Consider the following 16,361-nt stretch of genomic DNA (forward strand, 5'->3'; position numbering starts at 1 on the left):
GAAGACTGAAAGTGAGTACAGCTGACCTAGGAATTAACTGCAATTAATTCCACAAATTCTGTGTGGAGTATCTCTAAAAGTGTGCCACACTGAAGAATAAAGTTGATAGTCTAATTGGGAAGCTTTACGATCGAATACACCTGCTATATTATCAGATTTTCTGTTTTTGGTCCACTGTAACTTTCAATATGAGGTCAGTTTCTGTCAGAACAAGCACAGCAGGTAAGCAGCATGGTGAAAGGCTGGATAAATGTGTTAACATAAGATTAAATGACTGGCTTCCAACTCTCCTAGGATGCAAATTGTTGACCCCCTGGCATACAGAAGAATAATCATGTTTGTCTCTTTGCTGTGTTGATTTGAAAATTGAGTATGTAAAATTACAGCATAACAAATATTTCACAGATTCCCATACAGCCAGTGGTTAAAGTCAATCTGCACAGCTACTATGTTAGGTTTGACAGTTTAGGGCAAATTTTTCAATATTCTCTACTTGTGTAACAGCAAATGAAATGCATCAATTTACAGCAAATTACAGATAACCTGTGTATCACTGTTAATGCCTTGCAAGCATAATTTGTAGACCTTTATATTAAAAGAACTGGTGATTCAGAACTAAAAAAAAAAAAAAAACAACAAAAAACTCATTTTACCTGACTGAATGGAAGTGAAAGGAGCAGAGTACAGGCTCCGTCTTCAGCAGCTTTCTCCTTCCCTCAGCGTCCCCCTTGCGTAAACAGGAAATGAGGGCGGGACCAAGCTGAGAGGGAAGGAGAAAGCTGCTGAAGACGGAGCGTGTACTCTGCTCCTTTCACTGCCCCGTTCAGTCAGGTAAAATGAGTTTTAAGCTGACTGAGCGGCTGGAAAGCAAGGAGGGCAGGTTTGGAAATATTGGGGGTGCTCAAGCACCCACAGCACCCACAGAGTCGGCGCCTATGGGTCAGATGTACCACACAACCACCGGCAGCCAAAACAAAAAGCCATGGGTACAGATCACCTCTGCTTGACCCCAAAAAGATGCCAAATGCCATCATGGCTCACACCTTGAAAGCAAAGCTGGGTTATGAAAGACCACGCTGTGAGAAAAGAGAAGCATGCCAAGCAGCAATAGCTGAGAATGTAGCACCCACATTAGAAACAGTGCTGGGAAAGGAAGGCTGGGAACTGCTGAAAGGGACATGAGTTCCTCCACCATAGTGTCAACTTGGCACCTTTCTGAAAGGAACTAGAAGATAATTTCTAACACTCGGGGCTACTAAACAATTCCTAATGACCGATGCACATGATAGCAGATCACAAATACAAAAACATGAAATGTCAAGACAATTTTGTTGAAAAATTGCAGGAGAGAACAGAAGGTGCTTGTATTTTGTAAGACACTTCTGGTTTTACTGAAATTCTGGGTTTTACTGAAATTGTGATTTTTAAAGTGATAGAACAGTTTTAGAGAAAGTTCTCCCTTATTGAATTTATAAATTGCAATAAGGTGCCCGAGTTTGTGTGTTTATTGATTTTATTCAAGTTTTTTGTTTAGATCCTTTTTTATTTTTCCAGTCAAGCACCTTTTACTTCTATAGGTGGATAGAAACCTGGTTGTAGCACATGTACCCATTCCTGTTGGGACATGGGCTCTGAGGGAGATTCAGCTGGTGACTTTTTGTGTATGTTCATTCTCTCATATATAAAAAATACTCTTAGCTGCTTTTAATTGATGTGGGCATAGACGGACTGACAGTGGTCCCTGGACAGTAAAGGTCATTGGGACCCCCTGGCCACTGCCCGATGCCCCCTCCGCAGTCCTACCTTGAAGGGCCTGGTGGTCTAGTGGCTTCTTCGGGGGCAGAAAAGAATCATACTCTTCCTTCCCTCTGCTGCTACTCTACATGGCGGCAGCACCGCCACATTTTTCAAAATGGCTGCTCAGATTTATCGCAATAGTCTCTGCGGCCATTTTTAAAACACGGCAGTGCTGGTGCCGCCATGCAGAGTAGCAGCAGAGGGAAGGAAGAGTAGGACTTTCCTGCCCCCGAAGAAGACACTAGACCACCAGGTCCTTCAAGGTAGGACCAGGGAGGGCTGCAATGTTCTCCAGTGGCAGTGGGCAACCAAGCACAGTCTCCGGGTCCCCTAGAACCTGTTGGCCCTCAGCCACTGCCCGGCTGCCCAAATGTCAATCCACCCCTGGATATGGGGTTTGGGGGGGGTGCATTTTTAAGATTTATATAGACTAGTTTTTTTCACTTAAAGGGAAGTGCTGTCATATTTCCTTCTTATTCTACAACATCCACTACAAATGTATTTTAATATAATCTAAGTCAGTTAGGGGACCGTTCTCCAACATGAATCATGTTTCCCTGTACACCGTTTCAAGGACTGTCTCTCCTTGGTTGGGTTGAAATGGAGGGACTGGCCAACCTTGAAACAGCATCCAATGAAACATGATTCATGATGGAGAACTGTCCCCTAACCAACTTAGATTATAAGAAGAGTATATTTTTAAGACTGAGCTGAATATTGTTCGCAGTTGAGAGAAATATTTTGTAAGATTAAAAAGTTGTATTTGGACCAGTGATGAATAGGGTGTGCAAATCTCGACAGCAAAATAAGTGAAAAGCCTTTGAGTGACACCGCTGATGTTCCATACATATCCAGAAGAGTATATTATCTTGGAATAAGATTTAAAATGGTGCCACTGACATGAAGACCTGATCAAAAATATGCTTTGGCATCCAGATCAGAATGTCTGTGGTGTCTTTTTTATTTAAATGCTGCTGCTGAAAAACCAACTTCCTATTTTCTGTGACGATTAAAACGATCGATCGCTCCGAGGACAAGCAGTAGGTATGAATCTGGTTTCAAGATGTGGAAGGTTCAGGGTGTGAATCTGGTTTTGGAGTGGAGGGGGCACAAAGGAAGGTGGTTCTCCATTCTATATAACCCTTTTCTCCGTGTTCACAATGCATATGTTACATAGATTTAACATGCACAAACCATAGCTTCCAGCTCACCTGGGCCTCAGTTACTGGCAGACTGCTCATTTTGGCAGAAGATGAGACTATACTGGCTTCAGAAATGGTGTAATGTGTTGATTTCAGCCCAGAGTGATCTCCATCCTGGTTCTGGGATAAAGGAAGAACTGGTTCTACTAATGGCACTGCCTGTGTTTCTTCCTGCTTTTGCTCCTCATCCTCTGCCTCATAATTTTTCTGTGCACTGTTGGCATGATGCTGGTAAGTCTCTTGTTTAGGCAGCAAGTTGGTTGCAAAGTTATTCTGAGTTTGTTTTTCTCCATATAGTTCTCCATTATATTTATGTGAATCTTCCAGCTAGAAAGCAAGGTAACCATGTTACATGCACAGGCACTACCAACCTTTTTAAACAAGTTTAAGCTAAAATCTTAACCAAGGCAGTCCAACATCAAAGAGTTCGGCTTGATTTCTCATTTGCAGGCTTTCAAGCAAAAGTAATATATACATTTTACATTTGCTAACTATGAAAGCTAAAGACAAAAGTTCTCTACTCCCCCACCCCCTACACCCCCCCCCCCCATCCAGGATTGGCCCCATGACTGGCTAAACATGAATTTCCAGCAGGACATGGATGGCCATGACCCGCTGAAAATTAACGGTCAGCCAGTTATATCAGCTGGTATAACCAGCTATCCGCCAATTTTCAGTGTATGTTTGGTGGACATATTTGGCCACTTGAATACCTGGAATATCTTTGGCTGGTTCAAACTTAAAACAGCCAGCGCTGAATATCGGCTTAGCTGGTTAAGTTTGAACTGGCCAAAATTAAACTGGATATTCACTACCAGTCACTGAAAACAGCCCAGCATTGAATATCTGGGCTAAGCGCCAACCATAGGAGTTATCCGGGCTAACTCCTGTGGTATGAATATCGAGCCTCTCATCTTTAACTAGGTTGGAGAGGCACAGGAGAATAAAATAACTTAACTGAGGCCACACAAATTCAGTAGCATATGAAATTTTGAACTCGATGTAGCACTTCCCCTCAACTCCTACTCCAATGACCTAAACATTTGCTACTCTTTTCCCCAGGATTTTAAGCTAACATAAGATGGTCTTGACCAATAATGCAAGGTACATGTTAATTAAAATTATTTTAAAACAATCAATCAATGCACCAAATTCATTTCACAGTGACACCATGCAAAATGCTCTACTTCACATTTTAGTGCAATGTCAAATACTGAGAAACGGAATGGATTTTTACCGTGATTGATCGAGGAAGTGACGATATTCTTTTTGACTGGACACCAAAAGGTCTTGGGGTAACCACAGATGTTATCCTTGAGGTATCGGTTCTCTGGTAGCTTCTGGGGAGAGAAGCAGAGACTCCAGGTAGCCTAGTTTGAGAAGTCACTGCCTGGTGTGTGGATAAATTGGCAGGTTTCTGGTCTTCTAAAGGGATTTTAGTTTCTTCTCTCGTGGTGGTCTTTTGAGAATTGTATGTGCCATACGTTGTTTCAATTTTCCTGCTGTAAGGTGCATCAATTTCCATAGTATAACTTTTCCGCATTGGTTGTTTGAAAGTTTCTACCTGTTGAGTGCCAACTTCTGTACTGTATGTCTTTTCGTTTTGTCGTTTGGCATATTCCTCTCCATGAGAATTGACTTTCACAGGGTAATCTTTTCCAGTTGGTGGCAGAGAAGGCTCCACTTCTTCAGCAAACACATCATCACTCAATGAATTGGGTCTCCTGTACCCTCCTTTTGGCAGGCTGCCATTGTGGTGGTCTACCTCCCGGTTCTCCCTAAAACAAGTAGTAAGTTGTTAGAAATAGACTGCTTCTTTAAAATAAGCAAAAGAAATCTCCAATAGAATGTGGCTTTCAGACCACCCAGAAACAGGAAGTTCTGTCAGAGGAGGCGGGATGCTACAGAGAAGCTTCAGGCGGGTGAGAGAAGCAACATGCCTTCAGTGTAGCAGAACTAAATACAAGTTTGGAGGAATGAGACAGGCAGGTAGACAGAGCTGAGAATGAGAGGACATGGATCACGGGGGTAAATGAGATGTGGACCATGGGGGGGGGGGGGGGAATCAGAGGGACAGATGCTGGGGGATGGAAAAAGCAAAAAAGCAAGATAGTACCCATGAGGGGAGGAGAGAAAGAAAGGAAGAAATGGTGACCATGGAGATAGTATCCATGCAGAGGAGGGGAGGGAAGAGAGGTGGGAGAAGATAAGGCCATGAAGAGGGGAAAGAGAGAGAAAAGGCAAAAGATGATGCTCATGGAGGGGAAGGGAAGACACGAGAAGGGAGGTGATTGTGCCTATGGATGGAGAGTAAGGGAAGAGATAGAAACTAGAGAGACTGTGAAGGAGGAAGAAAAATTGAAGAAAGTTGAATGTAAAAGATGGATATTGCAGGGGTGTTCTGGTAACAGGCTCTCTCTCTGAGCGTAGCCAGCCCTGCAATTTGGGAGGGGGGGAGGGGTGGACTGGGGAGGCAACATATGCCTCTCTCGCCCCCCCCTCGTGTGGACACTCTAGGCATACCTTTTGAGGGCAGGGATGCTGAGCCCCACCGGCCAATAAATGGACTGCCACCACTCCCCACTGCTTGTTTCTGGCTCTGAGCAGTATGCTGGGACTTCTCACGCATGCACAGGAAGTCTTAGCCTGCTGCTCAGAGCTGGAAACAAACAGCGGGGAGTGGTGGCAGTCTACTTACTTGGCCGGTGGGGCTCAGCATCCCCGCCAGCAAAGTAAAAATTAAGGAGGGAGCCCAAGCCCACATTTTGGGAGCAAAATTCTTGGAAACTTAAATGGCTCTTGTGAGCCCGCGAGAACCTGCTCCTGCACACCACTGCGTATAGGGCAGGAAGCAAAGGAGCAACAAAATTATTTGAAAGATAAAAATCACTGGATAACAAAGGTAAGAATAATTTATTTTTTCATTTTAAAGTTAAATATGCAAGCCTAAAATTTTTATGTGGCCCTCAGGGCTTTTTTAAGACCACTTTGCGGCCCTTTACATGAACAAGGTTGGAGACCACTGGCTCAGAGAATAAAGTTAGATAAGACATCATGCAGCTGATTTTAAAATGATTTAAGATTTATTTATTTTATTTATTGCATTTGTATTCCACATTTTCCCACCTCTTTGCAAGCTCAATGTGGCTAACAATACATCACGAATGTTGGAAATGTATAAGAGAATATAGGCAGGATACAAAGTTGAGCAGTGGTAAAACTAAGAATCAGTCCATTTGTCAAATCAGCAGACAACTTCAGAGATTACTTTGTTTAGGGAGTCCTAAAGTCACTATTTCAGGTTCTTTAAGGCCTCTTTGCCTGCCTTTTTTTTGTTGTTTAATATGAACCACTTAGGTGCCTGTTCTCAAACAGCTATATTATTAAGCCATAGTTTACAAAGGCATTATATTCTAAATCTTTGCACAGGAGTTTACAAAAGTCAAATGCTATTAACCTGGTTTTAATACCCTTACACCAATCTGAAAAACTACAGGCAGAAAAGTGTTGAAATCTCATATCTGAATGCAGGTTGTGCTCTTTACCTGTCCTGCTGCATTTCTCGGAACGTTTTGGTGTGTCGTTCTGGCCTCTCAGAAGCGTTTCTCTCTATTTCCTCCCGTTCTTCCTTCTTCTTTTGCAAATCTGAAGTAAAGCTCTTTCGGCGAGTTTTCCATTTTGCTAAATCCTACAGGTAAGGAGAACAGTAATGAAAGTACTTGTATACACGATTTCCTGCAGCCCACTGTGGGGGGGGGGGGGGGGGGGGGGGCAAGGGGGGAGATCATTAGAGTATTGTGCAGTATTCTATTACACAGCCTGAACGGTGTATTCTCCGGCTCGATTCTCAGGTGTCCTATTTTCCTTTGAAAAACCAAATGTTTTTCTGCCTAGCCTAAATCTCTCATGCTTCCCTGTAAAAGAGGTTTAAAAAAAACCCCACACGTTTGCAAATGCTGGGCCCGCTGTTCATAAAAAACAGAATATGCAGTACCTCAGGCCACCTTACTTACAGGTTTTATACTGTGAAGCACAGTTGGCCTACAGTACCCTTTTCCTACAATCAAAAACGGTCTTGGAAAAATATTACCATATGTTCTCACACATAAGCCACAGTTAATACTAGTTTTTTACATTTTGACTTTGGGGGGGGGAGGGGAGAGTCGCACCTAATACAAGGGTGCGACTAATACATATTCCTCTTGAAATAATGTGCAATGGACTATGCAATGTGAAGTTTATCACATTTTATGCAAGGTTAAATAGGGCTACTAAATCAAAAGTGTGGGGGAGGGGAGGGGAAGAACTGCCTGGTATGCTAGAATTGCTCAGCTGATCTAATGGACAAGTTAATTTTGCATATTTGATTACCATGAAGACAACCAGAATAGATTGCAAATCCTGAACTAAAGTTGAGGCATGAAAGTGTTAGTCTACAAGGGGGGAACAGAGGCTAAGGCTGAACTTTAAGGGTTATAAAAACGTATAAACCAAAGCAACCAACAGAACTCCTTGTAAGACATATGCACACGTTTCTAGTGGAAACTGCTTTTGCATTTTGCATAAATAATGTAAAGTTAACAAAATATTCTATAAACCAGTGGGACCATAGGTACCAGATCTGTTGGTGCAGTATGTGCCGAGTACCTCTAATATTTAGCAAATTCCTTCACTGTGCTCAGCGAGGGATAATTTATCTTGTTTTGTGCACCCCCTTCATTTTGAAAAGTTGACTCCTATGTGGGGCATTATGAATCTGTAAGCAATGCTCTTGGACCCATACTGCTCAACAATAGCCAGGGCTGTGGTCTGGTTCCCTAAGCCTTATTTTGTAACTACTCTGAACTTTTTCTCTACTTTGTATCTAACCCTTCCCCCCCCCCACCCCACCCCCAAATTGCTTCTACTCCAGCCATGAATACAGTCCCCAGCTGAAAGACAGGTACCAGGGTTTCTTCTGAAACCCTGCAATTATGTCTTGCAACTCCAGCCACTAGGTGTCCCCACTGCACAATGACCAACTCCTTCCCTTCCAAAGTATCTCCAGCTGACCGGGGATTGGAAAACCTAATCCAGAAATCAAACATGGATTTCTTACACAATATTCTTCGGCCTCAGGTCAGTTTCTGGAGAACTAGGCTATGCTGCTTCAACTAGTTCAGCTTCAACTAGTTCAATCTGGCATGAAAGCTACTGCTTTTTACCTTTACCTGGATCACCAGTGAGGAGACACCAGTGAAAACTAGAAGACAGCAGACCTTTAGAATCCCTCAGTCTTTAAAAAAAAAAAAAAATCCTTGTGATAGCAGTTAGGATTAACATGTAAACCTATTTTTGTTTATATATAAGTTTTGTCAGAAGCATGGTCTTAATGCTTATGGTGGAATACACACTCACACAGGAGTTCAGAGAGACCCTGAAAATTATCAAATAATGCCCACTATAGGTTCTGGCTACGGCAACTATTGTTAACCTATTCTGTAACACAAGTGCATAGCAGCCAGCTCCATGTTTGCTATGGGTGCTTGAGTACCCCCAATATGTAGCAAACTCCTTGACTGTATTCATGGAAAAGGTAATTTCCACTAGGCATAGCACCCCCAATCATTACAATAAAATTGACTCCTGTGTGTGAGGGCCTGTTTTTCTTTATAGAATGCTAATGCAAATGGCCAATAAAAGCACATATAAAGATATGATCACTTACCCCAGCTCTATAGATGGAATAAATGCCTGTGCCTAAATATTAGCACATATATACATAAAATGACAGAATTCTGCAAATTTATGCATGTACTTGTATGTTCCACCTAAAAACTCTATTTGCATGCTCACAAGTAAAGTACAAGCCATCTAATCATGGTGCATATTTTGCACTAGTTGGTATTCTATAAAGAGGCCATTTATATATCTTCCTGATGCCTAAAACTGGAAGGCGCCTTTTAGAATTACCCCTTTATGCATTTTCCACAATAAGTAACAGAATGAGTACAAAAATACAACAAAAAAAATATCGTCCACAGGCACTGTAACTTGAATACCATATATCAGCTAGGAAAAATGCTTTAAAAAAAAAGGCTGATACGTACCTAGATTTCCACAAAGTCAGAACATGCTCACAGTTTCATATACACCAACAGGTCAACGTTAGTCTATTTTGGTCCACAGTTCCTTGAAAAGTGTTATTTTTTTTAACTGTGCTGCACAATGTGTAGCATTATAAAAAAGTTACAGCATAGATTAGATTAATGGGACTATCAACAAGACATAGCAAATTGCTGGGTTTTCTGCATTTTGTTTCTGTTCTTGCTTCAATATTCCTCCTTTTACCACATTCACTGTCCATATTTTAGTTACCTGCCTACTGCCTACACTCAACAGTATTACATAGTAACATAGTAAGTGATGGGAGATAAAGACCTCAATGGTCCATCCAGTCTGCCCAACAATCACATTCATTATCAATTCAAGATTAAATCAACAATGAATGTGATGTGATATTTACTTGATCATGGTCTTTTTCTTTGGTATTTCTGGGGAACAGAGACCGTAGAAGTCTGCCCGGCTCTGTCTTTATGTTCCAACTATTGGAGTTGCCGTCAAAACCCATTCCAGCCTATCTGAACCAGTCTTGAATTTGCGGGACAAAGACCGTAGCAGTCCGCCCGGCACTATTCGCACATTCCAAATTACTGGAGTTTCTGTTGAAACTCCCTTCAGCCCATCCTACAACCAGATTGCTATATGCAGGACTCAGACTGTATAGCCAGCCCAGCACAGGCCTGAGTTGATACAGCCAGATTTGCCATCTAAGCACCACTTGACATGCAAATACATATGCAACCCTTTAAGTTTTGTTTTTTATACCATTCATTTTCTAATTAGAGACACTCTGAGGGGCATAATCGAACAGAAACGCCTATCTCCATGGGCGTTTATCTCCGAGAACGGGTCCGTGAAGGGGCGGACCGAATCGTATTTTCGAAAAAACATGGACGTTTATCTTTTTTTGAGCTGGGCGTTTTTGTTTTTCAGCGATAATGGAAACCGAAAACGCCCAGCTCAAAAACGAATAACTCCAAGACATTTATTCGTGGGAGGGGCCAGGATTCGTACTGCACCGGTCCACCTCACATGCCAGGACACCAACCGGGCACCCTAGGGGGCACTTTTACAAAAAAAAAAAAAAAAAAGGTAAAACAGCTCCCAGGTGCATAGCACCCTTCCCTTGGGTGTTGAGCCCCCAAAATCCCCCTCAAAACCCACTGCCCACAAGTCTACACCATTACTATAGCCCTAAGGGGTGAAGGGGGGCACCTACACGTGGGTACAGTGGGTTTGGGGGGCGGTTTGGAGGGCTCCCATTTACCAGCACAAGTGTAACAGGTGGGGGGGGGGGGGGGAGGAGCCTGGGTCCACCTGCCTGAAGTCCACTGCTCCAGTGACCTGCATACTGCTGCCAGGGAGGTGGGTATGACATTTGAGGGTGAAAATAAAAAGTTGTGAAACGGCATATTTTGTGGTGGGAGGGGGTTCGTGACCACTGGGGGAGTCAGGAGAGGTCATCCCCGATTCCCTCCAGTGGTCATCTGGTCATTTAGGGCACTTTTTGGGGCCTTATTCGTGGAAAAACAGGGTCCAGGAAAAGTGCCCTAAATTCTCGCTAAAAACGCATATTTTTTTTCCATTATCGGCGAAAGGCGCCCATCTCTGACCGGCATATAACCACGCCCCAGTTCCGCCTTCACCACGCCTTCGACACGCCCCATCAACATTGTCCGCATCCGCGACGGAGTGCAGTTGAAAACGTCCAAATTCGGCTTTTGATTATACCGCGTTATTCGTTTTTGTGAGATAAACGTCCATCTCCCGATTTAGGTCGGAACTTGGGCGTTTTTCTCGTTCGATTATAAGCAGGTCTGTGTTCATCATATTGGAAAAAAACATATCTACAATAGGTACAGTCATTAGCTTGACTCCTATAAAGAATTTTATAGAGAAGTACAGTATTTCTGAATGAACAATGCTCAGTTTTTCCTTGCTCAAATGTCACTTTCAAACCTTCAATAACTTAATGGTATAATTGGAATACTTAAAAGCATCTTGAAAAACTAAAGTTCATCAAATCACGTGTACCAACTGGTATTCAGCCTAGATCTGTAAACACTTAAAATTGCAGACCTGTTACTAACAATCTGATGCCTATCATTCAGATCGCCCACTGTGCCTGAACTCTTGAGGAAAGCTAATGTAACCATGCTCAATATTAGTGACTAAATCTTCATAAGGACATTAAAAGCACTGAAGCTGTTCAGGGCAATCTGCTCAGTGTGTGGTGACAGCCAAAAAAAGCAAACAGAATGCTAGGAATTATTAGGAAAGGGATAGAAAATAAGACAAAGATTACAATGCCTCCGTATCACTCCATGCTTCTGTATTGCTTTATGGTGCAACTTCACCTCGAGTACCGTGTGCAATTCTGGTCACCTTATTTAAAAATAAAATTAGAAAAGATTCAAAGAAGGGCAACCAAAATAATTAAGGTGATGGAATCCTCTCATATAAGGAAAGGCTTAAGAGGTTAAGGGCCCTGTTTACTAAGGTGCGCTAGTATTTTTAGCACACGCTAAATGCTAGAGATGCCCACATATTCCTATGGGCATCTCTAGCATTTAGTGCGCGCTAAAAACGCTAGCATGCCTCTAGCGCGGCTTAGAAAACAGGGCCCTAAGTCTATTCTACTTGGAAAAGAGCCAACTGAAGGGGGACATATAGGAATCTGAGTGGAATAGAACAGGTGTTTACTTTTTCAAAAAGTACAAAGACTAGGAGACACTCCATGAATTTACATGGTAATATTTTTAAAACAAATAGGAGAATTTTTTTTTTTTTTTTACTCAACCAATAGTTCAGTTGCCAAAGGATGTGGTAACAGCAGTTAGCTTATCTGGTTTTAAAAGGTTTAGACAAGTTCCCGGAGGAGACATCTATAATCTGCTATTAAGATAGGCGGGGGGAAAGCTACTGTACATAAGTACATAAGTAATGCCATACTGGGAAAAGACCAAGGGTCCATCGAGCCCAGCATCTTGTCCACGACAGCGGCCAATCCAGGCCAAGGACACCTGGCAAGCTTCCCAAACGTACAAACATTCTATACATGTTATTCCTGGAATTTTGGATTTTTCCAAGTCCGTTTAGTAGCGGTTTATGGACTTGTCCTTTAGGAAACCGTCCAACCCCTTTTTAAACTCTGCTAAGCTAACCGCCTTCACCACATTTTCCGGCAATGAATTCCAGAGTTTAATTACACGTTGGGTGAAGAAACATTTTCTCCGATTTGTTTTAAATTTACTACACTGTAGTTTAATCACATGCCCCCTAGTCCTAGTATTTTTGGAAAGCGTGAACAGACACTTCACATCCACCTGTTCCACTCCACTCATTATTTTATATACCTCTATCATGTTTCCCCTCAGCCGTCTCTTCTCCAAGCTGAATAACCCTAGCCTCCTTAGTCTTTCTTCATAGGGAAGTCGTCCCATCCCCGCTATCATTTTAGTCGCCCTTCGCTGCACCTTTTCCAATTCTACTATATCTTTCTTGAGATGCGGCGACCAGAATTGAACACAATACTCAAGGTGCGGTCGCACCATGGAGCGATACAAAGGCATTATAACATCCTCACACCTGTTTTCCATACCTTTCCTAATAATACCCAACATTCTATTCGCTTTCCTAGCCGCAGCAGCACACTGAGCAGAAGGTTTCAGTGTGTTATCGACGACGACACCAAGATCCCTTTCTTGGTCCGTAACTCCTAACGTGGAACCTTGCATGAAGTAGCTATAATTCGGGTTCTTTTTTCCCACATGTATCACCTTGCACTTGCTCACATTAAACATCATCTGCCATTTAGCCGCCCAGTCTCCCAGTCTCGTAAGGTCCTCTTGTAATTTTTCACAATCCTGTCGCGAGTTAACGACTTTGAATAACTTTGTGTCATCAGCAAATTTAATTACCTCACTAGTTACTCCCATCTCTAAATCATTTATAAATATATTAAAAAGCAGCGGTCCTAGCACAGACCCCTGAGGAACCCCACTAACTACCCTTCTCCATTGTGAATACTGCCCATTTAACCCCACTCTGTTTCCTATCCTTCAACCAGTTTTTAATCCACAATAGGACATTTCCTCCTATCCCATGACCCTCCAATTTCCTCTGTAGCCTTTCATGAGGTACCTTGTCAAACGCCTTTTGAAAATCCAGATACACAATATCAACCGGCTCCCCTTTGTCCACATGTTTGTTTACTCCTTCAAAGAATTGAAGTAAATTGGTCAGGCAAGATTTCCCCACACAAAAGCCGTGCTGACTCGGTCTCAGTAATCCATGTCCTCGGATGTGCTCTGTAATTTTGTTTTTAATAATAGCCTCTACCATTTTCCCCGGCACCGATGTCAGACTCACCGGTCTATAATTTCCCGGATCTCCCCTGGAGCCTTTTTTAAAAATGGGCGTTACATTGGCCACCCTCCAATCTTCCGGTACCACGCTCGATTTTAAGGATAAGTTGCATATCACTAGCAGTAGCTCCGCAAGCTCATTTTTCAGTTCTATCAGTACTCTAGGGTGAATACCATCCGGTCCAGGAGATTTGCTACTCTTCAGTTTGCCGAACTGCCCCATTACGTCCTCCAGGTTTACCGTGAAGTCAGTAAGTTTCACCGACTCTTCCGCTCGAAATACCATTTCTGACACCGGTATCCCACCCAAATCTTCCTCGGTGAAGACCGAAGCAAAGAATTCATTCAGTCTCTCCGTTACGTCTTTGTCTTCCTTGATCGCCCCTTTTACCCCTCGGTCATCCAGAGGCCCAACCGATTCTTTTGCCGGCTTCCTGCTTTTAATATACCGAAAAAAATTTTTACTATGTTTTTTTTGCCTCTAATGCTATCTTTTTTTTCGTAATCCCTCTTGGCCTTCTTTATCCCTGGGATTGATAACATGGAATCTTACTACTCTTTAGGATTCTGCCAGGTACTTACGACCTGGATTGGGAACTCTTGGAAGCAGGATACTGGGCTAGGACATCGGTGTGACCCAGTATGGATATTAAGTTCTTATGTGATGAAGAGCTATTAGAATGATATGGGTACTCATTTTCAAAGCATTTAGACTTACAAAGCTCTATAGTAATCTACAGAACTTTGTAAGTCTAAGTGCTTTGAAAACGAGCCCCATAGTGTCAACAATACAAATCCTGCAAAGAAGTTTAATACACTCTAGATGCACATTCTAGAAAATAAATACTTTGCAGACTAAAAAGTACAAGAGGGTGGAAGTTTCCATATAAAAATAAAATCCCAGGATAAGGAATCATGTTATAAAGCTAAAGGGGGTAGGGTCAAAGAATGCACCATGGCTATATGGTTATTATAACTGGAAGAGCTTAAGAGCTTATGAGCTAAAGTGGTAGAAGCCAATACTGTGTTTGAGAGTGATTACGGGGCTCATTTTCAAAACAGAAAAACATCCAAAAAATGGCGCAAAGTGGCAGATGGACTTTTTTTTGCCAAAACATCCAAATCGTTTTCGAAACCCATTTTAAAGATGGTTTTCTATGCAGTGCATCCAAATCATAAGGGGGCATGTTGGGGTGGGATTTGGGTATTTCCAAAACTTGGATGTATTCTGCAATAATGAGAAAAAAAAAACATCCGGGGCTACAAACTATGTTCTGGTCTAGACCCGTTTCAATCACGAGAGTCACAAAAAGGTGCTCTGACCAAAGAACCACTAGATGGATTAAGGCATGACCCCCCCCCTTACTCCCCCAGTGGTCACTGCCCCCCTCCCAACCCCAAAGATGAGAAAAACAGTACATACCAGTCTCTATGACAGCTTCAGATCTTATAGCCAGGACTATTAGAGCAGTAAGCAGGTCCCTTGTGTAGCCTAGTGGTCAGTGCAGTGCACTGTAGAGAAGGGATCCCAGGCCCATATGCCACTAGTGTGAGCCCTTCAAAACCCACTGAAAACCTACTGTGCTCACACATAGGTGACACCTGCAGCCATAAGGTCTACTGTAATGGTGTACAGTTGGGTACATTAGGTTTTTGGTGGGTTTTCGAGGGCTCACCATACAGTATAAGGGGATGACGGTGAGATGTGTACCTGGGACCTTTTATGTGGCGTCCACTACAGTGCCCCCCTGTTCTGCTGGGATGTCCATATGTCCAGTCTACTAAGAACGCTGACCCCCCATACATCCCCAATGGCTTGTTTTTGGGCATTCTTCACTTAGACTTTTTTATTTTTCTAAAAATGGTACAAAAAGATAAACACACTGAGCACAAACACATCTATCAAATGGCCACTTTTGAAACAAAGAAGTTGGACTTTCTGGTTTGAAAATGACTACATTCACTACTGGATTTTTGGACTTCTTCCTCAACAAGTCCAAGATTGGATTTAGACGTTATATTGAAAACGTCCCAGCATGCAGATCAAGGCAGTTTACAAATATAAAATTAACAAATAATTGAAAAGAATGCCAAAAGTAACAGGAAAGAAAAAAAATCATATATTCAAAGAGGACAGCAAGCCAAGTGAATTGACTCAATGAGCTTTTCTGGGGTTGGGATGAACTAAGTGTAGGTAAAGACACTGAGGGAAGCTGAATGTCCATGCTTTAGGCAACATCCAGGTCTTCCACAAGGGCAGAGAAGCAAAAAGAAGACATCAAAACTGACTTGGATAAAATGTGATACCCAGCAGGCAGCTAAGCTTTCCTGGCTTGACCTGAACCTAAATGGGTAGAATGAGCAGGTTACATCAGTCCTTATCCATCAACCTCCTATGCAACTAGGCACATTACATATTGCTTTTAGTACTTACATCTTGCCATTTTTGATCCTGTTCTTGTATTTGGGATTTTATTTTCTGCAGCTCTTCAAAGCGAATTTTACGCATAGCCTGAAGGTCCTCTGAGTTAACATCATCCACAGATTTGCTCCTATTGGGGGGGGGTAGGAGGAGGAGGACAACACACAGATTAAAAGGACTAAAAAAAAACAACAACAAGATGCCCACTTTGCAGGATTTAACCACAAAGAATAAACCTTGCTGGGTTGAACACTAGCTTGGTTATAAACAGCACTGTCTTATTGTGAACCAGCAAGAACTAAGGGGCCAATGCACAAAAGTTACCATGTTTACAATGTTTGCTTTAGACAGATTGTAGAAATTTGGTACAAATCCAAACATTTGCAGTGTTCTGAAATCTGAATGAGCAAGGATAGACACCATAGTCATTTGACATTCCCTATAACTTGTATTTGAATAGCATGTAAGAAA

The 16,361-nt window shown here is 42.4% G+C and overlaps 1 protein-coding gene across 4 annotated transcripts in view; it reads right to left on the reverse strand.

Moving 5' to 3' along the window:
• The window catches only part of LMO7 (LIM domain 7), a 398,841-nt gene that overhangs the window by 69,840 nt on the left and 312,640 nt on the right, over window positions 1-16,361 (reverse strand). For all 4 annotated transcript variants that reach the window (XM_030200597.1, XM_030200599.1, XM_030200598.1 and 1 more), the window contains 4 exons: window positions 15,903-16,020; window positions 6,545-6,687; window positions 4,237-4,777; window positions 3,009-3,326 (listed from right to left, as the gene is read on the reverse strand). In XM_030200597.1, coding sequence (XP_030056457.1) covers window positions 3,009-3,326; window positions 4,237-4,777; window positions 6,545-6,687; window positions 15,903-16,020 — 1,120 coding nt within the window. The remainder of the gene's footprint in view (window positions 1-3,008; window positions 3,327-4,236; window positions 4,778-6,544; window positions 6,688-15,902; window positions 16,021-16,361) is intronic.

Source organism: Microcaecilia unicolor, chromosome 4, assembly GCF_901765095.1.
Source record: "Microcaecilia unicolor chromosome 4, aMicUni1.1, whole genome shotgun sequence".
Taxonomy (NCBI): Eukaryota; Metazoa; Chordata; class Amphibia; order Gymnophiona; family Siphonopidae; genus Microcaecilia; species Microcaecilia unicolor.